We start from the raw sequence: 25,251 nt of genomic DNA, 5'->3' as shown, positions 1-25,251 counted from the left end.
CTGGGGTCTGCACACTTTTTCTTAAAGGGCCAGCTAGAAATATTTTAAGCTTTGCAGACCAGTCTCTATGGCAACCACTCACCTCTGCTGTTGTAGCAGGAGAGCAGCCATAGACAGACCATAAATGAACAGGCGTGGCTGTATTTCAATAAAACTTTATTTACAAAAACAAATGGCCTGCAGGATTTGGTTTGGGGAGGGCAGTAGTTTGCAGACCTGCTGAAGGAGGAGCCACGCTCAGTGTCAGCTGCACGTCAGCCGATCCCGGGCACCAGCACTTCCTCCATCCTCTTCCTTGAGAACCTTTAATCGGCACATTTAGGGAAACGAACGAGGATGTCTGCCCTCAGAATTGCTGCTCATTGCCAGTGTGTTTCTAGAGCAATGGGTGTAGATTTATGGAGTCAATTAGCGTTCTCTGTGGCCTCTGTGTCCCCTCTGACTAGCTTTGGGACAGTGGATTCTCTTTCAGGTTAAGGCCTTGATAATGGGCTCTAAGCAGAAAGCAGTGTGTTTTGGAAGTGATGCAGGATGTTAGTTGACCAGTGCATTTGATCCGAGGTCAGAATGGCCAGGGCCCACCTACCCATGGAGAAGCTGAGTTTGAGGTGTGCCCGCCTTCCCAGAAAGACTCATTTTCTCCAGAATGATTCTTGGCCTTTCTCTTGACACCCTGCCCCCCCACCCTGTGACTTAATCAGTTCTGCTCTAGGCACAGACATCAAGAGTCAAAGCTCAAACATAAGACTGTCACAAGTTTTCATCCCCCTGGGACTCACTGTAGGATCCTTGCATAGGATTGTCCTATAAAGGGCATATTCCCCTCAAGATAGCCGGTGATGTCTCCCCCTCAGAATTCACTATGGCATGGTCTGATTTCTCTTACGGGCATAGATCTACGAGCATGTCCTAAAGGCAATGTAAATTATATAGTATCCTACCAATATTTTCTCCCCTTATAGCTTTATTATGGCATTTCTAGCCATTAAATAAACCATCACAGTGCTTGCTGCTAGAATTTAAACAGGAAGCTTGGAACAAACTGTCCAGATTCCAGTAGCAGAGACAACCAAGGAGACTTATATGAAAAGGGGGTGTGGCTAATAGCAAGCATTGAGGATCATAGTCATAGCACGTTAGAGCTTGCAAAAGCTTTATTTTCTAGTTGGAACATCTTCTGTTTCCAGGTTGGGAAACTGAGGTTCAAAGAGAAAAACCTAACACGAAGTCTAACATTAAGCTCGTAGCCAAGGCAGGGCATGGAACCAGGTGCCCAGACTTCCAAACCTACGTGCCCCACTCTCCAGGGCCAGCCTGCTTAGCGTGACGGCAAAGTCAAGTTTCTCTTCTGTGTTTCCTTCCTGTCTTCTCCAGGATGGCCACTTCTCTCACCGGCCAAAAGAGAAAGTGCGAACAGACAGCAACAATGAGAACTCTGTGCCCAAGGATTTTGAGAACGTGGACAACAGCAACTTCGCACCCAGGACTCAAAAGCAAAAGCACCAGCCCGAGTTGACAAAGAAGCCTCCAAGAGGACAGAAGGAGCTTCTGAAGAGGAAGCTGGGGCAGGAGGAGAAGGGGCAGGGGCATCTGTCCCCAGGGAAAGGTGCCAACGAGGTGCTGCCTCCTGGTGCGAGAGCCCCGGTCAACGGCAGCCGAGGGAAGGATGCCCCCGGACAGCCCCACGCCCGGAAGAGTGGGGGCAGCTCCCCCGAGATCAAGTCTGACCGGCCCCTCAAGTGTGACATCTCGGGTAAGGAGGCCATCTCCGCCCTGTCCCGCTCCAAGTCCAAGCACTGCCGCCAGGAGATCGGGGAGACCTACTGCCGCCACAAGCTTGGGCTACTGATGCCCGAGAAGGTCACTCGATTCTGCCCCCTCGAAGGTAAGTCCCAGCCCCGTTCTGCTCACATTCTCAGACCTTCTCAGAACAACCGCCCTATTTTTCAAACCCCAAATGAAGACAGGAGATCTTTTGTTTTGGGCCTCCCTGAATTCAGAAGTCTCGTGTGAGAAAAGTTTCGCAAAATCAAATTACCTTTTGTTACAGCTTTAACCTGTTGCTTTTGTGGCAAAGGATAAAATACAGTGCAGTCGGGGCTAATGTGGAAGTCGTAGGAGGCAATGGTATTGATATGGTTTGTTTTCTGTCTCAGCAGAATATTGGGATTAAAATTGACACCAATGTTACTGTAATTGAATAAGATTTGAAAGGTTTCTAGTTGGTTGCATTGACATTGGAGGCTCTGGAAAACATCCTTCCCATTTTCCTCCACCTAAAATTCCTTCCTTCCTTATTTTCTCCCTCCTTCCCGTCCTCTCTCTCTCCCTCCCTCCCTCCTGCCCTGTGCTGGGCCCTATTCTCTGTGCTGATGACCAGAGATAAATCAGACCTCTTGCTGCGATGCAGTGCGAGTCAGAGCTGTAACAGCGGCGTTCACAAGCACAGGGGAGGGTCCTCAGAAACTGGGGGGGACAGTTTTGCACAGGGGAGGCATCACCGTGCATCTCTGCATCTCACCTCACGCCTCTGACACGTATTTCTTGCTGGCAGGTTTCACCTTTTCCAGTGCATGTGAAAGGGGGGTAATAACAGTTACCAAGCGCTCACTGTGTCCCGGGCACAGCACGGGCACTTTGCATTCAATCAGCTCATCTCATCCACCGCCCAGTGAGGCTAGCACCGTCATCGTGAGCATAACTTTTTTTACACGTGAGAGACGTAAAACAGCTTCCCTAAGGTCACGTGGCTCGTAAGTGGCCTTACAAGCCTGCAGGTAGAGACATCCTGAGATAGAGATATTGCCATCCTGGGTTAGGTCATATTTTCTCAAGATCCCTCCTTAAAAAAAAGAAATATGTTATGGCAGAAAATTTCCAGCCCACCTCCGAGTAGGGAGAACCTTCATGTTCCCATCATCTGGCTACAGTTAACTCGTGGTGGTCACTACTGTTTCACCCATGTACCCTCATCCCCACATAAGCTCACTGTGAGCCAGTAGATTTTACTTTTCCTTGCAGAAGACGTTACATCCCAAATAGTTTGTGAATCAGTTCGTCCAGTGGTTTTCTCCATGCAGAGGGCGGACTGCATCCAAAAGACGCTTTCTACAAAGAAAGAGCCAGTGTCATTGGGAACAAACAGGGAGGGATGCATTTGAAATGGAGAGATTGTGTTCTAGTTGAGTTCAGCCATGAACTGATAGGAAAAGCCCTTTCCCCTCGCTGGTTCCGGCTTCCTTATCTGTCCAGGGAGCTCCCTGCATTAAATACTTGAAGGGTCTTCCCACTTGGTCTTCCCTTGCGGCCCATTTCCCAATTTGCTCTTGGTCACCCCTCATTCTCATTGGCCATAATCAGTGCAAGGGGTACCCCGCTATCCCTCACTAAATGGTCAAGCGTTCAGAATACCTCCTTGTTGCTTCTAAATTCAGATACCACCAAATGCTTTAGTTCACTGTCAAGTGGAGAGAGAAGGTCCCCGACCATGGGACAACCCAGAGGTCCTGAGCGGGGAGGACACATGGAAAGACCTGCATGGGGCAGGGACAGGGTCCACGCGTGGAAGAGGAATGGGTCCATGCTCCCAGCTGCTGGGTCCGCCTCTTTGTTGAGACAGGTCAGAGCATCAGGCAAGGTGACAACAGAGCTGGACCTAGAGGCAGGGTGGGGGCAGGGGGCTCTCAGTTCCCCCAGCATTGGAGGATTTGGAAGCCAGGCAGGAAGATGCCTAGTGCTTCCTCAATCCCCCATCTCTCTCCAGAGAAGGATGTGCATGGTAAGAATGGCTCCCAAGGAAAAGGGGACTAGATCACCCCTAGAGAAATCCTAATTCCGTCTCTCCACTGGACAGGTAAGAAACGAGGTCCACAGAGGAGAGGAGACTTATCATCAAGGTCACCTAATCAGTTAGAGGCTGAACTTGGGCTAAAATTCAGGCCTCCTCATCTCTCACACATGCTTCTCTGCTGACCGCTGGTCACAGAATGGAGGGTGTGGCTCAGGTGGGGGATGGCCACGTGGGTAAGTGTGTAGAGAGGCTTGGAAGTGTCCACGGCAAGCCCTTCACGTGGCCCTCTGGGTGGGGTGGAGTGGGGACAGCTTCAACTCTTTACTCAAGTTCATCTGTATTTTTTAAGTTTTCTGTTGGAAACACGTATCTGTACTATACTCTCTTTTCAATAGAAAGGGCTAAAAAGAAAAGGTTTGCTTCTCTCTTGCATTTTAAACCTTGTCTAAGCAGTCCCGGGGTCCCCATCATACTCTTGACACGACTTGGCAGATTGTGGCAGAATAAATAAGTGGAGATGTTTCCAAAATCTTTCTCTTAGCTAGTGCGTGGCCTGGCAGAGGCCTGAGCTGAATGTCTTTCCATGAGAATGACAGTGGGTCCTCGCTGTGTACCAAGGGTCAACACACTTTTTCTATAAAGGGCCAGAGTAAATATTTGAGGCTTTGTGGGCCGTTCTGTCGCAACTCCTCAACTCTGCCATTATATCTCAAAAACAGCCAGGACAATACATACGCAAATGCACTTGGTTATTCCAATAAAACTCAATTTACAAAAACAGGCTGTGGGTGGGATGTGGCCCTTGGGCCATAGTGTGCTGATCCCTGCAAGGTACCAGTTTTGTGTAGTAATACCTCCAGCACTGTGCCTCCCATCCCACTATATCCTCACACCAGCCCTATGAGGTCGGTCTCTTATCGACCCGTTTAATGGATGATGAAATGGGGGCTCAACGAGGTTTAGTCCTTGGTCACAGGTGCATGGCTAGTAGATGGCAGGGCTGGTATCGTATCTCAGGAATCCTCCCGAGAGCCTTTCCCTCTTCAGGAGGCAGAAGGTTTCACTTTAGCCTAAACGGTCCGAGCTCGGGGATGTCCTGAGCCCGCAGGCTGTCTCTCTCGCCATCAGTACAGTTGCAAGGAGAAGGGTGGGTGTTGATGGGGGAGCGAGTGGGCTGATGTGGCCTGTCCTGGTCCCGCTGAGACACCTCCAGCATGGCTGTGCAGCCTGGGGGATTCCCTGTGGCCTCTGCTGTGTCTGCCAAGGTGGCACACCCTCCAGGGAGCTGGGAGCTGGTTAATAAGATGGGCGTCTGAGCCTTGGCACACCAGCCCGGGCAGTGCCTTCGTTTACGGCACCACAGCCTTCCCCTTTTGCAGTAAATTCTCTGTGAATAGACTAATTGCAAAATAACCCTAATTGGGTAGTTATCAACGAACAACTTCCCGTGGAACAAAACAGCTTACAATTAATAGCATTTAAACCGTAAACTATTCTTCTGCAGAAAGCTAAGATGTAATTACACCCCGTACGGAGATCGCGTTCCCTTTCTGGAAACCGTGACACCCGGATTTCCCTCCGCTCAGGAGGGATTTGAGCTCCAGCTCTGCGGGCAGTGAGGAAGCCAAGTGGGGAGGGGAGGGAAAGTAGGTATGTGTGTAAACAGACAGACACGTACACTTACACGTCCGCACGCAGATGTACGCACTGTTTGTCATTTTGCCGAACTCAGCGTCACCCAGACTTCAGCTGACAGGATGCTGGAAGTTGAATATCACGAAGGACACAATTCCTCATGGCTTAAAGTCTGAAAAGTTACGAGGGGATCGATGTGAAATGCTGGCTTGTGTGAAGGGCTCCTCCTCCGATCCCCATGCCTCCAGTCCCCGCAGCCCAGCGCCTTCAGGGAAAAGGAAGAGTCTAGAACCCCCGGATTGGTGTGCTCTGCACGGATACCTTGCCCCTGTGACTCATCTCCTTCACTGCCAGCTTCCTGGAGGAAGCAGCTGGAATGGTGACACGTTTTCAGGAGGAAAACACGAATCTGCGGACCATCCACTCACAACCCCCAGGAGTGAGATGCAGTGAGGTCAGGCGGGGTGCTCTACCCCATCGGCCCCCAAGCCTGGCCTCCGAGCGGGTTGTTTCTAATCCCGCAGCGCCCCTCGTGCCTCCCAGAGCCCCCGTGCTCACTGCAGCCGCCAAGCCACCGGACCCCACCCCCGCCCACGTTCCCCACCCAGGTGGCCCAGCCCCCAGTGGCCCCCCTCACCTCCCACAGTTGCCTAGGCCTCCTGTCCCTTCCTTAGGCTCCAGAATCGCCCAAGAGCCTCCAGGCACTCCAACTGGACCTCCCAGAGTTTCATGGAAATGAAACCATGTTGGATGGAAGGCCCAGGGTGGCCTGGGCTGGAAGAAGCTTTTCCATCAGAAGATCTGCTGACACTGGGTTTTGAATCCTGGTTCTGTCTTTGCTAGTGGTGTGACCCTGACTTCCTAGTGCCTCAGCTTCCTCATCTGTAAAATGGACACAGATACTCGTACCCTGTCCTCATAGGGTTGTTGGCTGACGTGGGATCATGAATATGAAACCCCTGGTGCAGAGGTGGGTAGGGTACAGCGAATGTGTTTGGCTGTCGGCTGTAGCAAGGCAGTGATGGTGGCATTGAGAAGAGTGGAAGGCCTGCCTGCAGGGTGACCGCCCCTTGCCTAGCCCTAGCTGTCTCGCTCTGGTCTTCAGACAAGGCCCCGCGTGCCTCAGCCACTCTCTCCTGCTCGTCCCAGCCCCCTCCATTGTTGCCCCCACTGCACACTCCACCCTACCTCTCCCCTCTCCAGATCTCAGCCTAAATGCCTCTTCCTCAGAGAAGCCTTCCTGGACCGCGCCCTCTGCGGGGAGCCCTGGCCACAGAGGACACACCAACCCTGGTGAGGGGCAGGGGTAGCTCTCCCAATAAAGACCATTTGACCTAAGAGGCATTCTAAGCAGGCAATGCCTCATTATATTGGGAGCAATTAAATGTCAACATGCTCTCTCCACCGGCCCTCGTAGGCCACCAGCCTCCTTTCATCTTGAGTTAAAAGGCCTCAAGAAAAAAAAAAAGCATCTCAAGAGAGGCCCCACCGGTTACCAGGGTGCCTCTGACACCTCCTCACTCTTTGCTGTGCCAGGTAAAGCCAGTGGAGTGACTGCAGCCCAGGTGTCCAGGTGAAGGATGAGAGATGAAAACGGAGAGGTTCCATGGAAAGCAGTCACTGAGAGGGAGGCTGGGGGCCACCGTAGTGGGGGCTCCGGGCCCGAGCTGCTGAGTGGGCCGGTGGTCCTCCGATGAGTGATGAGCAAGGGCTCTCCCTTTTCAGTCAGCTGACCAGCTGCAGGTTTGCAAGCACGTGCCCGTGGCAGGGGCAGTGGCTCCAGTATTAGGAGTGAGGACGGACCGGAGGAGGTTTCTGATGAAAAGGCAGCTGTCCTTGGACGCAGCAACCCGTCTTTACCCGTCAGTCTTTGCAGGAAGCCAAAGACTCTGGACAAATGGGCTTCCGGATGGAGATGGCTGAGGGGAGACTGTCGCCTCAGATTCCCCATCTGTCAGGCAGGAACACTGCTTTCTCCCGGATCTTTGCTGTATCGCTCAGGATGAGACAATGAGGGAACAGCCGTGGACAACTCGGAGACACCACGCTACTGGGGTGGCCGTGATGAAGCCAGATGATCTTCCTACAGCTCAGCCAAGACGATGGGGCCGACGTGCCCGAAGGCCAGGTTTGCAGAGGACTCTTTCTCGGCTTTCTCTCGTCAAACCCCAGTGAAAAGGAGGTTTCCAGTAACAGTTCATTAGGGTCGGAGTAAACTCATGCCAAAGACCCTCCTTGGGCTTCTGAGGGAGGGGTAGGACCCTGACCGCGGTCAGTCCAGAAAAAATCAGCAGACCCCATTCATTGGTCATCCACTAGGTGCCATTCGACGTCCCAGGCCAGCACTCCCCAAACGTGTTCTGCGAAGGGCCAGATAGTAAATACAGTATGAGGCCTTGCAGGCTGCGGGGTCTCTGTCACAACTACTCAACTCTGCGTGAAAGCACTCACAGGCGATACATAAATAAACGACCAGCATGGCTGTGTTCCAATAAAACTTTATTCTGGCCATCAGAATGTGAATTTCACATAATGTTCATGTGTCACGAAAGGTCATCCATTTGATTTGTTTTCAGTTATTCAAAAATGTAAAACCCGCTCTTAGCTCGCAGGCCATACCAAAACAGGCAGTGGTGAGCTGCCCTTTGCCAGCTCTTATTCTAGTATCTGGGGACGTAACAGTGAACGAAAGCACAGGATGCCTCGTCCCCGCAGGGCCTCTGCCCTACACAGCTCAGAGCACCATGTCTGTTGCCACAAGCTGGACGGTGACTCTGGCAGGTGTGCAGCCTGAGGCCCCACCTTGGTGGCACTTCTGCCCTAATGGGAGAGGTCAGAGGGGACAGGTGACCCAGTAGACCTACAGTCCACTGTCTGGTGTGACGAGAGCTCGTAGACAAGCACAGCAGGCGACAGGACAGGGGAGGTGGACGTTTTAGGTAGGTGGCCACAGAAGGCCTCTCTGAGGAGCCTCGGTGGCAGTGTCACCAGGAAGAGGAAACAGTCCTAGCAGACAGCCTGGCTTGTTCCAGAGGCAGCCAGGAGGTCAGTATGGCTGAAGCGGAGGGAGCAGTGAGGGGAGCAGAAGGGTGAAGGGTCAGAGGCCAGGGGTACTGGCCAGGCCACCGCAGGGGGTTTGGATACTGATGTCAAAGAGATGGGAGCCATTGGAGGAACTGAAGAGTTTTAACATTATCTGATTTTGAATTTTTTTTTAATTTTATGCTACTTTAAAATGTTTTTATCTTATTTTGATAAGAACGCTTAACGTAAGATCCACTCTCTGAACAGGTTTTCAAGCGCACAATGGTGTATTGCTGTTTACAGGCGCAGTGTCGTACAGCAGATCGCTAGAACTCATTCATCTTGCTCAGCTGAAACCTTACACCCATCGAACCCCATTCCCCATCCCCCCAGCCTCTGGCAACCACCATTCTGCTCTTTGCTTCTATGAGTTTGACTGTTTTATATTCCTCATATAAGTAGAATCGTTCAGTATTTGTCCTTCTGTGTCTGGCTTATTTCACTCAGCATGATGTCCTCCAGGCTCATCCATGGTGTTACACATTGCAGGAGTCCTTCTTTTTTTAAAGCTGAATAACATTGCATTGTAAGTCCGGTTGTTTTAATCCCTTCATTCCTCAGTGGACCTTGAGGTTGTTTCCACATCTTGGCTATGCTGCAGTGAATGTGGGTGTGCTAATATAATATCTCTTTGAGATGCTGGTTTCACTTCTTTTCGATGAATACCCAGTGAGATATCACGTCACACAAAAGACAACAAGTGTTGGTGCAGATGCAAAGAAATTGGAATCCTTGTACATTGTTGGTGGGAATGCAAAATGGTGCAGGCACGGTGGAGAACAGTTTGGAGGGTCCTGAAAAAATGAAAGACAGAACTACCATACGATCCACCAGTCCTACTTCTCACATGATTTAGCTTTAAGGAAGGAGTAGAAACAGGGAAATTGTGGAGAGGTTCTTGCAGCGGCCCCAGTGAGAGGATTAGGGTAGTAGGAAAAAGCTGCTAGGATTGGCCGATGGACTGGATGGGGGTGACCAACTGTTAGTGTTCTGGGCTGAGGGGTTTCTTTGGGGCACAAAGACGACTGAAGCCTGACCCTTGAGCAAGCATTTATTGAGCTCTGCTGTGTGCCAGGTCGTGTGGCCAGCAGTCCCCCAAGGCCCCCCATCGGAAGGTGGGTCTCCACAGGCCAATCCCACGTGGCCTCTCCTTCTAAAGCACCGTGATATTTTACCCCCTCCCCATTTTGGAATCGTAAAAAAAGCCAGCTGTTGCCCACATGGCTTTTTAGAAAGAGAAATATGCAGTTATGGGAAATATCGTAAATGCCCCCCTCCCCTCCCTTCCACCTTCTTCCCCCCCCCCGGAATGGCCTGCCAGCTGCGCGGCTCTGCCCTTCACTCTGAAAGTTGTCATTAGGGTGTGTTTGTTCCCTAACTGCCATGCCTAGAAGGCAGAGCTGAAAGGTTTAGGCACAGAAAGAAGATGAAAACACCAGCCCTGAAAGAGTGGGATTAGCGCCCTCCCGGGCCTCACCCGGGCAACCCGTTCAGAAACTTCAGGCAGACATTTCCTAAGGCTTCCGCAGTGTATTTGAAACAAAGGGATCACGGTTAGATGGATTTTTTTTTTTTTTTTCCTTCTCATGTGCTCACAATGACATCTAGAGACTAGGGGACCGGGAGCATGTTGATAACCCTACATTTGTGGACCACTGCTTGGAGCAGCTCTGCAGAGAGCCTGACTAATCGGGGGCTTTGCAGACCAGTAGGGATTTTGTTCTTACCCGGGTGACCTGGGGGAGCTGCTGAAGGGATTTGAGCAGGGCTGGGGGTGGGGGCTGACCTGACATGTGTAACAGGATCCCCTGGCTGCGGTATTGACGGTAGATGCTAGTGACGAGGACGGAAGCCAGGAGAGCTCTTAGGAGTCGCTGGTCAGCATTTGCTCTGAGATTGCACATGGGGCATGAAGAAAGCGCCCCCTACTGTTTATCTGTCTCTGCCCCAGACCCACCCTCCACGTGGAAGGGGTTCGGTCTTGCTCATCTGAGAATAGCACTGCTTGGCATGTCATAGGCCTCAATCTTATCCTCCCTGGGTAAGAAGATAACACAGTTGTTTTGAGCTTCAGTGGCTCAAGCTACCCGTCCCGGGAGCTATGCAGAGGCCCGCATGCACTGGGACGGGAATGGAACCGTTAGAAGTCTGTGAGTGGCATAGCCACCAGCTGGGGACTGAAAGTGTTTGTCCCCCTCTCCCTTCAACATTCACTCATTCAGCAGTTATCCACCAAGCATCCTCTGTCTATGCGGGGCACTAGGTTTGGGGGATCTGTTTGGGAGGAAAACAGACAGAATCTCTGTCCTTGTGGAGCTTGCAGCCTGTTAAATGTGGGAGGGGAGACACATGAATCCAGCGAGCACAAAAATAAATGCAGAGTTGCAACCGCACCACCGATTCTGCAGAGACATGTGGTTGAATTTTAGTGGGACTGAGTGATGAAGAGTGGGAGGAATTACCTAGGGGAAGAGCAGGAGGGGGAGTCTTCCAGGACAAGGGCCCATCATGTGCAAAGGCTCTGAGGCAGTAGGAGGCGCAAGGAGGTTGAAGAATTAACAAGACCACCCGGGGAAACTCTGACAATGAGCAGGAGGGTTGGTCTGTCGCCTTCCCAGCCGGATTTTAATTCCCCAAATCACTGGGTCTAGATGATCTATGTCTTTGTCTTGAGCGAGGAGAATGGAGCAGAGGCATCTGTAGGGACCAAACCAAAATCACCGGAGAGCCAAGGGAAGACCAGCCCGAAAGACAGGCAAGGCTCTGGCAGTCCGGGACTGGGGACGGGTCCCACATCCCCTCCAGAGAACCGTGCTCCTTCCACCTTTGGGCCCTGACCCCCACCTCCACCCCAGCCTGAACACGGGCTGCCAACTCCTGGGGGCCTCACCTCCTGTGGCACCTTTGTTTTCCAGGACATTCAAGGCACAGAGGGGAATCCTCAGTGCCTCCAGCGGTGAGACAGACTCAAGCAGGCAGTGTGCCCGGGGGTGTTCCACTGGCACTGAGCTAGTGCAGGCTTAGGGGAAGGCTCTGAACCAGTCTCCCCAGGAAAGCCTGGCGGCCCCTCTACCACTGAGTGAGCTGCCAGACCCTCAGACAAGGCACTTGTTTTCTCTGAGCCTCACTTCTTACCTGTAAAATGGGTTGTTTGATGCCTCTCCTGACTCCTCGGGTTGCTGTGTGAAATACCATGTTTGAGAACATTTAAAATTTTCCCTCTATTCAGTCAGCGAATATTTAAAAGCACCTGTTACAAGTCAGCATTAGATTATTGCGGTTCGGAAGCCAGCCTCCAGGGTGGGCACGGTGGACCTGCTTACGCAGCCGGGCAGTTTAGGATGCTTTTCTCAGCTTCCATGAGTGTCTCGCCCAGAGCCTGCCCTGGGACTAGGTAGAGTCAGTAGGACAGTTTCTTGTGCTCTGAGCCGTCCTTCCTTTGGGTGCAGCTGCTTATGTGTCAGCCGCCCAGGGCTGGGAAATCAGAGCCGTGGTGCGGAAAGAGAGCCCGGGTGTGGCCCTTGAGGCGGCCGGAGGATGACAGTCAGTCCAAGCTAGTCCCTCCTTTTTGCACAAATCAACAAAACCAGCTTGCTTTTTCTCCTCTCTCAAATTATTTGTCAGTTAAGCGTTAAGAATTCCTTTCAACATCACTTCCTTCTGGAAGTCTTCTGGGACTCTCTCCCTACATCTCCATGAGGTGCTCAGACTGCGTACCCCCCAAATCACCTTACCCGCTCACCAGTGGAGCACACATCACATTATCCTGGAGTTGCCAGGGTCATCTGCCGCCCCCATTTAGCCACGAGGCCAATCTCATCTGTGTTCCAGGTCATATCTCCAGCCCCTGCTGGAGCAAAGTCTGTTTGCTAACCCCATGTTACAGATGGGGAAACTGAGGCTTGGGGAGGTCGAGTAGCTTGCCCGGGGTCACGCTTGCAAGTGGGAGACCTTTCAGACTCAGTTCTGTCTGCCTGACTTCAAAACCCACATCTCAGCCTCTCTGCTCTGTGGAGCCTTTAGTAAACCTGCCATCAGAATGTGTCGAATGAGTAATCCAGTTTGTCCACAGATAAAAGGAAATGCAGAGGCAATGTTAACACCTATCTCTAGCTGTTCATTACTTTCCTTCCCTGCAACCAAGAAGAGCAGGGCGCCGAGGTCTCCGTACAAGAAGCTGTGCTTAGATACTAATGCTTAACCTTGACCTATAGGGATTGCTAAATGCCAGGGACTATCTTAAGCGTTTTAACCATATTAGGTCATTCATTCTTCTGACAACTCTGTAGTCCAGGAAACTGACGCACAAAGAGGGAGGACACTTGCCTAAAATCACACATTTGCTCAGTGACAGAGCCAGGCTCTGAGCTCAGAGGCTTTGGTGCCAGCGGCGAAATGCTGAACCACGGTGCTTCTATCCCTCTAGCAGCGCCTGCCTTTTAGCTGCAGTTTTCCTCCTCAAGCTCTGTCCGTCTGTCGCAAAGAGATCCGTGCAGTCAAGTAATCTACCTGGTGCTGGAGGGGGGCTGATCCTGTGAAAGACCTCAGGTCTCACCTGCAAAGCTGCGTTGGGCGAAAAATAGCCAGCGGCGGTGGCCTCCCATTTTTCTGCCAGTTTCTAGTTTCCATGGTATATTTGTGTTAGTGTAAAAATGACAAAGCAATAATTTTTCATTGTATCCTTCAGTCACCCATGAGAGATTGGATTTAGGTCACAATTTATTACCCCATGGAATTGAATCCAATTTTTAACACCATGTCAGCCATTCCGGTATTAGAGCCTTTTAATGGCTGTGAAATTTATACAATGATAAAGTAATTTAAAACACATGTAGGAAGAGCATCAGGCAAATTGATGTATAGAGAACCCTGTGGTAAAAATTGAATAGGAGATAAACATGGAGAATGGTGATTGATTAGAGGACCGTTGAAATAGGGCTCGCTTTGAGAAACTCTTAATGGCGAAATTAGTAAATTAATTTACTCCTCGGAATTTTGGGGGGGGTTTATGTTGCCCTAAATCAGAATCGAGGATGAGGCACAAAGTGCAAATTAATAGCTCACCTCAAAGCGTGGCACCGTTGGAGCGAGAAAACCTCGGCTGAGTAACTGGGATGCTGCCAGGAGCCTGGCCCTCCTGGTGTTTCCAGCGGCCAAAGTGAAAAGATGGGGAGAAGACAGGGCAGCGGGAAGGGAAGCAGAATTTTTTTTTTTTTTTAAATTTTTAAAACTTGCTCAAATAATACAGAAAGCATGCTTGTTATAATACCTTTATTCAAGTGGGACCATATGCATTCTCACTATTTCAAAAAACTGGAAAATCTTTAAAAACTTGGCCAGTGCCCTCGGAGAGGTAACCACTGCAAGCACGTTTTTGGTTTTGTTTTAGATCTTTAAAACCAGCACTTGCAAAAATAGAGTTTGTTTTGGAACAGAGGGTTTATAAATAATAAGAAACTGATGTATAAATCTGGAACTTACAAAAATATCAAATCTGGTTTGGGGCGTGGGAAAATTCAAAAATCATGTGAGATTGATATGTGGTTCTGGAACTTGCTTTTTTTCATCTGGACGTGTATCTAGGTCTGAGACCTGTATCCCTGTCAGGAGATGGAGAACTATATAATCCTTTTTTTCTGTTTCCCAGTATAATGTTTATTTACCCAGTCTCTTTTATTGCCTATATAACTCTTTGTCATGGCTGACTGCTACTCTGGAGTATGGCTTCACCACAGCTTAACTAGCCATTCCCCTATTGGTGGACATCTAGGTTGTTGCCAGGTTTTTGTATATTGGGTGGCTCTTTTCTCAACTCTCCCAAAGATGGTGCATAACCTCTACCATTCTAGGTGCATCAGAGGAAAGCTAATTGCTGCTTATGATGGGTGCCTCAGGACATTAGAGCTTAATTCTCTTGGGGACCCTGAGTTGAGACTGGCTGCTCGGAGCATCTGAGAAATGGAATTGGTGGGTCCAAAGGCTTGTCCGTTTTAAATTTCGGTAAATACCATCAAACTATCCTGCAAGCATGCTGTACCAATTATGGCAGCCTGTTCTATCCTGTGTTAGTCGTACACAGGATGTTGGAAGCTTCCAGAACATCCTCATCCTCCTAAAAGGATCTGCTTTCTTCCCAGGAGCCCTGGTCAGGTTTCAGATTAGTAATGGCTCCGCATCCCAACCTTCTGAGATCCTAGCAAGTCTCTTCCATGACCCAGGACAGTAGTTTGAACATTGAACTCCTTAATACGTGGGCACCTGGGCCTGCCTCCAGGGATGCTGGTCCAGGTCTAGCACGGGACCCAAGAAATTACATTTCTAACAGACGCTGCAGTTGCTGCTCCAGAACCACACTTTGAGAACTACTGACCTGGAAGAATGATTCAGCCCCTCTAGTTCTGCCCATTCTCCAGGTCATTGGTTCTGAATGGGGCAGTGGTGCCCCCCAAGGGACATCGGGCCACACCTGGAAACATATTTGGCTTTCACAACCTGATGGAGGGGCAGGGTGCTATTTGCAACTAGTGGGTAGAGACCAGGGATGCCGACAAATGTCCTACAATACACAGAACAGCCACACAATACTTTTCCGTCCCAAAATGTCAATAGTGCCTTGGTTGAGAAACCCGCCTGTGGTCCTGCCGGGACGGTGTGTCTGAGACAGAGCCGTCTGCCTCCCTCCGGGGGCCTTCATCTCCACGTGCCTAGCTCACATTCAGCAGGGATGTGTCGCATCCCCAGCCTGGTTCCTGGCCATGGAATACCTCCACCTCACCCCCGCCCCCACCTTTCTAAGCCCTTAGCTGGCTCCTTTCCCCCTGAAGGCTCATCTCCCCAGTCTGAAGAGCCAATAACAATTAGATACCATGTATTGATTACTCACTGTTGCCAGGCTGCGTGCTGTGCACGTGGAATTGTGCTTAACAATGAAAGCTTTAGTCAGATGGCCTGGGCTTGAATTCTGGGTATGCCACTCACCAGCTGTGTGACCTTGAAAAAGTAACTTCACCTCTCTGTCCCTCATTTTTCATCTGTAAAATGGGGATGATGACTGCCATTCCAGTTTATCCCAGACAGTCTCGATTTGTGCCTGTTGTCCCAGTACAGTTATTAATAGTGCCCCCTTTCCCTCTCTAGAGTTACCCAGTGTGGGCAATAAATTCTGTGGTCCCTCTCATGATAATAATAGTCTAACCTTGTAGGGTTGTTTGAGCACTGGGTGAGGTGATCTATGTGGAGTGTTCATGCAGAGGCTGGCCCTAGGAAGTGCTTGATAAAAGTTAGCTCTTCTCTTCTGGGTCTATACCTAAAAGAATTGAAAGCAGGGTCTCAGAGAGATATCCAAACACCCATGTTCATAGACGCATTAATCACAAGAGCCAAAAGATGGAAGCAGCCCAGGTGTCCATCGACAGATGAATGGATAAACAAAAGTTGGTCTATCCATACAATGGAATATTATTCAGTCTTAAAAGAGAAGGAAATTCTGGCACATGCTGCAACATGGATCAACCTGGCAGACATTACGCTAAGTGAAGTACGACAGGTGTAAAAAAGACAAATACTATGTGATTCCACTTATATGAGGCCTCTAGAGAAGTCAAGTTCATAGACACAGAAAATAGAACGGTGGTTGGTTGCCAGGGGCTGGGGGAGGAGAAATGGAGAATTGCCGTTTAATGGGTAGAGTTTTCCTTTTGCAAGATAACAGAGAGTTCTAGAGACTGGTTGTACAACAATGTGAATGTACTTAACGCTACCGAGCTGTACTTAAACTTAAAAGCTTACAAATGGTTGAGATGGTAAATTTTATGCTCTGTGTGTTTTACCACAATTAAAAGTAAAGTTACAGACATGTATTGCCTCATGTAAGCCTCACTCGGCCTCAGTGACGTAAGCTTCGTTCTCTTCATTTTATAGACAAGGATCCTAAGACTAAGTGAGGCTGGGTGATTTGTCTACACATACAGACAAATTACGGAGAGAGTGTGGGACATTAGACTGGGGCCCAGTTAGAAGGTTCTTGAAGTCTGGGTAAGGCACTTCCCTAGGATAGCAGGGAGCCCTTGATGGGTTCTGAGTAGGAACAGTGGCATGATCTGATTTATGCTTTATGACAGGAGCAAACTTTCCATAAAAGGCCAGTTAGTCTTTTAGGGCGTATTATATAAGTCTTTGTCTTAACGACTCAAGTCAGTATGCAAACAGTGTGGAGGTGAATAGGCATGGCTGTGACCAATAAAACGTTATTTACAAAACAGGCTGGATTTGGCCCGAGGGCCATAGTTTGCTGACCCCAACTTCATAATGAGCTGACTGCTGTGACCTCTCAGCTGTGGTGGGCTGGGAAAAGAGTCGCAGAAGACAGGATACTTTCCTGCCTCTTCCCCAGCCATACACCCAAGAGAGTCCCCCACGTCATCACCTGGAACTTGTAACGAGCCTCCCAAGGAAGCAGCAAGCCCCCACTGGTGGCCCATAGGTCCCAACCTAGGTGCAGCCTCCGCTCCCCCTAATTATACTGAAAGCCCCCAGGGGGCAGGACCCTGACAAGGTGACCTGGAGGCCCAGGGAAGCCACAGCAGCCAGGCCAGCCGTCTGGGCCCTGGATGCTGGCTTGACAGTGTTGATTGTTTCAAGACTTTATTAGCATTGCAGCCGGGGACCCAGAGAATTTAGAGGGGCTGTTGCCATCGCTTTCTCAGCCTAGACCTCAAAGGGCAATCACCCTGGTTATCCAGGCCTCCCTCCTCCCCTTGTTTATTGCTGTGAACGCAGGAAATGCACTGTTAAGGTGCATGGAACGCTATCAAGGAATTTAGCTGTAATTTAAAAGGCTCTATGGGGAGGACCCCAGTGGCTGATTAATAATGCATTTGCAGAACAGTGAAGACTCCAGCAGATCAGTGGAGCTCAGCCTCCAAACTTTATTTATGCAGCTGGAATCCTATAAGCCTCCTCTCCAGGGGCGTGTCGGCACTGGGGTTTCCTGATTTGAATTACCTTGGGCAGGATCCTTGCGAAATTGAGAATTGCAGAAATGGGACTACTGAGCTGATGGACAAGGACACGGGGTTCTGATCCTTGGGATTCTGGAGGTGAAGCCTGGTTCTCCAGGGCTAGCTATGGAACCTTGGGCGTGCTGTTCAAACCTCTCTGTGCCTCATTTTTCCCATCTGTAAAGTGGGACTAAAGATAGTATCTAACTCATAGATTCCGTTAAATTAGATGATGTGTATAAAGCACATAACACAGGACCTGGCACATACAGAGCAGGTGCTCGTTCAGTATTAACTGTCCTATTTCTGCCATCCTCACTTGGATTAGTATTCCACGTACATAAAGTACGTGGAGCTAGTCCAGGTGAGGCTGGCTCGGGCTTGCTTCTGAAGAGATGTAAAAAGTCAGTTTTTATTTTCACATCTCACCCAGCCCTGAAAACTTTCCTTTCTGCCTCCTGAATATCGCTCACTGGTCCCTCTCTGTCTCCTGGACGAGCGGCCAACATCTCTTGTGTGGGTTGTGCCAATACGTCCCTAACTCATCTTCTCACATCTGCTCTGCCGCAACCCCCCTTACCCTGCTGCCAAGTGATTCTCCAGTCTGCATCCAGAGCGTTCTTCTTAAGGTATACTGTGGACATTGCTCCTTGTCTGCCGAAAACCTGCCAAAGGCTGCCTGTGGCACTTAACGGCGCCCTTCGGAGCCCCACCTCTCTCTCCAGCTTCATCTCCCATCATTCTCACCCCTCCTTCCCCCATGGCTCACGGTGCCAGGGCCCGCCAGCATCCTGCAGCCCCTAGAGAAAGCGGACTTCAGGCTAAGCCTAGCCCACGTGCTGATCTCCCTGTCCAGACCCCTGTTCTCGTGTCTCTCCTGACAAGCTCCCATCATTCCTTGGATCTGAGTTTAAATCAAGTTATGTTTTCTCAAGGGAACCTTTACTTTTCTTTTATAACATTTATTCTGGCTTGTCACATACATATATTTTTGTGGTTGTTTCTTTAGCATCTTTTTCCTAATTAGACTCAAAATATCCAGGAAGGTCGGTCCTACATTTTTATTCACTACTTACCCCATCTGGCACAAAATAGGTACCCAGGAAGGATGGATGAGTGGATGGATGGATGGATGTGTTGATAGATCAAAAGATGGGTGGATGTATGAATGGATAGATGAAAAGATGAGTGGATTAGAGGAATGGATGGACAGATGGATGGATGAATAAGTGGATGGATGGATTAGAGAAATCGAAATCTGCAGGCAGAGTCCAATAAACATGTTTCGGAGCTAGTCCAGGTGAGAAATGGCGATGGGTTCAATTAAGAAAGAGGAGAGGTTGGATTTGAGAACAATTCAGGAGGCAGATTTGATAGAACTTGTCAGTTGGCTGTAGAGACGAAGGATGGAGAGGAATCAAAGGAGACTTCTGGATTGTTCATTAGAGTGACTGGCTGGTGTTGGTAAAAAAACAGCTGAAATGGAGAATTTACTGTTTACCGTGTCTGGAAAATGAAGCTGATGACTGCACCCACATCACTGTTGTGAAGGTAAACAAGATGATGTAAAGTCCTTGGCTATTTTGCAAAAGCCGATGGAAGTGGGAAAAATTTCCTAGATTCTGAACTAAACTGGAGTCCAGTTCAGGTGGAGCTTTTGAAACAGGAAGAACAGCTGTGCAAAATCCTGAAGTAGCCGAGCACTTGGCAGGACCAAGAACAGACAGGAGGAATGGGTGACTGAGGATCAGTAAGGAATGGGGGGTCCACTGGGCCATGAAGACAAAGAGTAGGGCAGGGTCTGATTGGGCAGGGCCTTGTAGGCCGTGAAAAGGAATTTAGAATTTTTCTTTGATGGGATCCAACAGCATCACAAAAACCACACCTGATTTCTCAAATGGGCTGGCAGCCTGCTTCTGTAAAACCACGGCTGCACCCATTCATATACGTACTGCCTATGGCTGGTTTCCAAACTCAAGCACAGAATGGAGTAGTTACAGCAGAGGCTGAATGGCTCCCAAAGCCTAACTGTTTACAGTCTGTCCCTTTACGGAAAAAGTTTGCCGACCCTTGTTCTAAGATAAAAGCTCCCGCTTGCTATGTCCTGTGTATATTCCAGCATTTTACAGATCTGCCATAGCCTTCAAAACGGATTGATGGGAATAAATTAAAAATTTAACAAGGAATGACTAAAACATTTTGGCAGGGTTTCAGTTGATTTTCAGGGATGGGGTAGATGGATGGAAAAGTCAGAGGAAAAATGCTCTGATTCTAGCTCATTATAAAAAAAACCTCCACCCTATGTCCCAGATACACCTACACTCACTGGAGAGATGCTACAGGAAGGCAGGATGCCTGACACATAACAGATGCTCAACAGATGTTTGTGGAATGACTAATGGATGAATAATGACTTTCAGAGGAGTTTGGAGCTGGCCTCTCACCTCGAGTGTTTTAATACTGACTTGGAAATAGGATAAAGACTTACCAGCCTGCTGCTGCCTTTTACCTGGGCTCTCTATCAGCTAACTTGTCCTGAATGGCCCAAACCCCCAGTTGTTCACCTAAGTGGCACCAGAGGAGGCCCTGAATTTTGCCAGCAGACGACACACATCATCGACACCACTGTGGTCTCACAGGGAGCAGAACTGGGCCCAGATGAATATGGTATCATCATTTTAAAATGTTGGTGAGAAATGCTGATGATTACGGTCTCCGGATTCTAATTACACCACTGCGTCTCTCAGGAAGGAAGAGACCTTTTGCCACAGGCATACTTCGCAGCTCATCTGAAACCCCAACGGGCTCTGGTTAATTACATGTGCACTTCCTGAAACCATGAGAAAGCTTCTGACAAACGAACTCACCGCCTGTCAGGAAAAAGGGCATTGATCTTAAACCTTGAACATCACTGGTATCTTCAACCAAGACACAGTGCTATGCCCGGCAGGCGAGGGGAGGGCACACCAGCTTGTGGCGTGAGAAGATTCCATTTGGAAAAACGATGAATAATTTCTCCTACATTTCTTTGAGCTTCTTTCCAAAGCGAGACTGGGAAAGAAAATACTGGAAAATACCGATCTGACTCTGGAACCCTTTCAAATAATAGTAATTATAATAATAAAAATAATAATGGTATTGCTCATTGATTGCCATTATTTCCACTTCTGGACATTAAAGTTTGAGAAGCACCAAAGCTTTATTGCCAAGCAGTGTTATTACACATGCTTGGATGTTTAATTTTTTAAATCCCTGAATGAGATTCACCTGAAGGTTGTTCTCCATCTTACTTTCTTCATGAACAGTGAACAGTCAATCCTGGTGAGTCCCAAATCAGGCCTCTTCCCAGAGTTACAGAATCCTACACTCAATTGCTAGGTAGATGTTATGGGTCGCATCATTTCCCCCAAAAGATGTTGAGGTCCTAACCACCAGTACCTGTGACTGTGACCTTCTTTGGAAGTCGGATCTTTGCAGATGATCAAGTTAAGATAAGGTCATTAGCGTGGGCCCTTAATCTGACTGGTGTCCTTATAAGAGGGGGAAATGTGGACATAGAGATAAACAGGGAGAATGCCATGAAATATAAAAGTGGAGATGCTGGTTATATATCTACAATCCAAGGAATGCCAAGGGTTGCCAATAAACCACCAGAAGCTAGGAGAGAGGCATGGGACAGAATCTCCCTCACAGCCCTCAGGATCTCCACTTCCAGCCTCCAGAACTCTGAGACAGTCTGTCTGTTGTTTAAGGCCCCTGGTTTGTGGTACTTTGGTAGGGCAGCCCAGGAAACTGATAAGAGTAGACATCGCCACCCAGAGGTCCCACTGGCACCTCAAACCCTCCACCAAATCCAGCCGTCTGGTATTCTCTTTTTCAGTCATTCACTCTAACAGACAACCCAGATGTCTTCTTTGCTTCCTGATAGCCATTTAGGCTAGTAAACAAAAGAGAGGCATTTAAACCCTAACACCCTCTGACTGTCACTCTTAGCCTTGGGGCTAGGGCTCGTCAACTGGCAGGTCTGGACGAGATGTTAAATTTTCTGAATCAGTTGCTAATAATTAAAATTGGAGATCTTCATTTAAATTTCCAAATTTCCAGATTCCCTTGAAATTAATGGGAAGATCTGGCAGCCCCAAGCCTGCAATGCCCCATGTTGCAACATTTGTCTGTTTCTGAGAAGTAACCTCTTCTGCTGGGACACAGATTCTCTCTTCTGCAGTCCCCACCACTCAGTCTGGTTTCCCCCCACCCCGGGCCCTCCTCATTCATCAGGTTACCCACCTGGCCCCTGACAACAGCAGTTGACAGGATGCCAGGGGACCAATTCCAGCACAGTGGATAAGTGGGGACAAGCCTCTAGATAATTTCCATGGTGAGGAGAAATTAAACCATCCCATCAGCCAATGAGCCCCCCAGTTTCCACTGAATCTCCCCCACCTCTTAATGACTTTGGTCCTTCCTTCTCCCCATCAGTACAGTCTTGGATAAAATAATCAAGTATAAAGTACGTGGTTAAAAATGTAAGGATGATAGCACCTAGGAACTGGCTTTGGACAGAAGCTGTTTCTTGAAGGATGCTCAGGGTGCCACTTTATCAACACATCAGATTTTCTGTAAATAGATGCAGGCACTAGGCAAACGTGTTTCCAGCCTGAAAGCCCCATGATCAAGAGAGACACAATCCTTAAAGGAACTACTGTGAAAGCATTTGTTAAAATTCCCCACTCAGTATCTCAAATGCATAATTCCTACCCTGACTCAGCGCATCTTTGGCGACTGAGAAATAAACAATCCCTGTCATGTGTATGAGAGTTCAGATCCTGCTGCCACCGCTTTCTAGCTGCATGACCTTCAATAGGCCACTAACCTCTCTGATCCCTTCGTAAATGAGGATACTGGTACCTCCCTTTGCAGATTCGGTGGGAGGCCTAGGAAGAGCGCTCTGCACTGTGCATAGCACATAGTAGGTCCTCAAAAAAACCAGCGTCATGATGGTGTTGGAGACTTGATTCTACCAACTGTAGGCCACTTTCAACACACTTCATCTTATGTGTGATTCGAATGGCTTTGATGTGTCTGGGATCGGGGAGTTTTTCTTTCTGAAATCCAGAACTTCATTTAATTTGGCATCAGGAAACTTCATTCCCAAACTGAATTGGAGTGAGCTGTTTTTCCACACTAAAACAAAACAATGAATAAAATGGAGCATTGTGACTCTACTGTTTTTTTTTAGGGAGTTTCCCCATTTTCTCATAATGAGAGATCATTAAAATAACCAGAAGACAAATGGCATCAAATTAATTAAAATGTAGATCAAATGATACTCTATTACCTATTTTTGCTCAATTGCAGTTGAGGAATGCATTGATTAAGCTGCCAGCAAACTATTATGGTCATATTTGTTACTAGAGCATAATCTATTTTATTATGATAGGATAATAACTAACACAGTCTTGCAGACAGACATTTCTCTGTGGGCTAAGTAATCATTTACTGTGGATCCTCACCAAGGAACACTGGGTTCATTTTGTTTATGGTGGAATGGAGCCTTTGAGGTGGGGAGGGGAGAAGATAGTGTACTTCCTTTGTATTTATCACATGGCTCAGCTTGCTGGATTCTCAGGTGGAGGACACTTTGAGTACTGCTGTGACATCTACAATGATAGAGATTGCAGAAATATAAAAAAAAAAAAAAAAGGTAATCAGTGAGCTTATTTAATTTTTTGTTGTTTTTATCTACTCCATACCCCATAGTGGATCTGATTGATTTCTCATATGCTTATTTATTCATTAGGTTCATTTATTCATTATTCATTAGGCAAACAGGTGATAGGGTATGGCGGAGGGCCCAATCCTGGCCTTGCAGAGATCAGTATCACAAGATCTCGAATTGCTCACAGCCTAGGGGGAGAGGCAAGGGCGCAGCTGAGCAGTTAGGCTATACAGGGATAGAGATAGGCACAGAGATTGCTCATAGCAAAACTGGAGAGGTGATTTTGCCACTGCATGCAGGCAGCCTCAGAAGTGTAGCCCCTAGAGTAGCAGTGATGATGAACTTGAATGCAAGAGGCAGGCCGTCTGCATTTGAACCCAGACCCCGTCACTCACAAGCTAGGAATTCCTGGGCAAATTACATCATTCCTCTAATCCCAAGTTTCTCCTCTGCAAGCTGGGGGTGATAACAGGACTCCCGCACTGTTGTTCCATTATGTGGATGAACGCTTTGCATTTCCTGTGTATTGTCTTGTTGAAGTCTTCAGTATGGAGGAACCAGTGTCATGGCATTCTTGCTTTTTACCCAGGAAGAAACTTAGCATTTAGAGAGAGTAAGCACCTTGCCCGAGGTCACCAAGCCAGCCAGAGGCAGAACCAGGAGAGGAAGGCAAGTCTCCTGTCCTCCCAAGTGCATGCTCTGAACCAGTATGAAGTGAGCATTTTCATACATCTGTGTTGTTTAATGCTAGGGTCACAAAATACCCTGAGGGGCCAGGCAGGACGTGAATGCCTGGAGCAGGCAGGCGGGGATGTGACTGACTGAATAATAGCACAGGTCCATCTAAAGCCCTACATGATCTTGCCTTGTGGATTACAGGCTCAGGCTTGCTCACTCTTCTAACTTTTTTGAAAATAAGAAATCTGAATTTTTGTGCAAAATCTCTTGATTTAACTGACAGTTATTTTAAGTTAAAACAGAGTGTGAGCTCAACAAAACCTGTCCGCAGATGGGGCAGGCCCAGGGGCTGCCAGCCTACAAGCTCTGCTGTGAAGGAAGACCTCTCTGCAGGCCACTAGGTGCCCTAAAAGCCCCCTGCACACTTCGTCCTACTTCAATTTCTGCTTGGAGGACCTTTGCTGGTCTCCGGGCAGTGAGAAATCTCTGGCACAGGCTGGCAGCAGGGAGCCGGGCTGCTGCTTTTCCAGCCCCTCTTTCTGCGGGGCTCAGCCCCAGCACCCATCACTCACTGTTCACAAGAAGGATGGTCAGGCTCCGTCCTGTAAGGAAGCTTGTCTTCTGGGGCTGCCCCGACTCTCAGAGTGATTTGAAGCTGGGGATGGGCTTGCCTTGTGGAGGGGGGGGGGGGGGGGGGGGTTGTCTCCTTCAAGCAGGCAGGGATGCAAGTTTCCCCTGAGTTGTTTTTGTTCTCATTGTTTCTTTGGGTTGGGAGAGACAAATTGGACCATTCAGGTGCCTTAGTAATCCAGCCCGTTCATTGTTAGCATGTGTTTACTAAATGGCCATTCTTCGCACGGGCCAAGGGAGGGGAGGGGTGCCCTGTAGGGCAGGGGAGACAAGTAGGTACAGGAATCCTGAGATCATATGGCAAGTATGGTGGAGGCATTAACAAAATGCTACAGAACACAAGTGGGGAAGGATTATGCCCAAAGGAGGCAATCGGTGAAAGTGTCATAGTCATTGAGCTAAATCGCTATAGGTGTGGATATAATTTCACCAGTTGAGGAGAGAAGAGGAAGGACAGTCCAGGCAGAGAGAGAACACGGCCACCATCACCATCATCGCCACCACCACGGTCGCCAACACCACCACCATCCAACACCATCACCATCCTACGATCATCATCATCTCCATCGCCGCCAGCACCATCATCATCACCTCCATCATATCACCACCACCATCTTCACTATCCTCAGTGAATCAGTAGCCCACATTACTGAGAGCTTAAAATAAAGTCCTTGGGCCTTCCCCGGTGGCGCAGTGGTTGAGAGTCCGCCCGCCGA

The 25,251-nt window shown here is 48.9% G+C and overlaps 1 protein-coding gene across 1 annotated transcript in view; it reads left to right on the top strand.

Moving 5' to 3' along the window:
- XYLT1 (xylosyltransferase 1) overlaps positions 1-25,251 on the top strand; it is a 195,924-nt gene that overhangs the window by 57,741 nt on the left and 112,932 nt on the right. The window contains exon 2 of the mRNA XM_007466967.1: positions 1,375-1,885. Coding sequence (XP_007467029.1) covers positions 1,375-1,885 — 511 coding nt within the window. The remainder of the gene's footprint in view (positions 1-1,374; positions 1,886-25,251) is intronic.

The sequence above is a fragment of the Lipotes vexillifer genome, unplaced genomic scaffold, assembly GCF_000442215.2.
Source record: "Lipotes vexillifer unplaced genomic scaffold, Lipotes_vexillifer_v1.1 scaffold232, whole genome shotgun sequence".
Lineage (NCBI taxonomy): Eukaryota > Metazoa > Chordata > Mammalia > Artiodactyla > Lipotidae > Lipotes > Lipotes vexillifer.
This window is presented reverse-complemented; position numbering and strand designations above follow the sequence as displayed.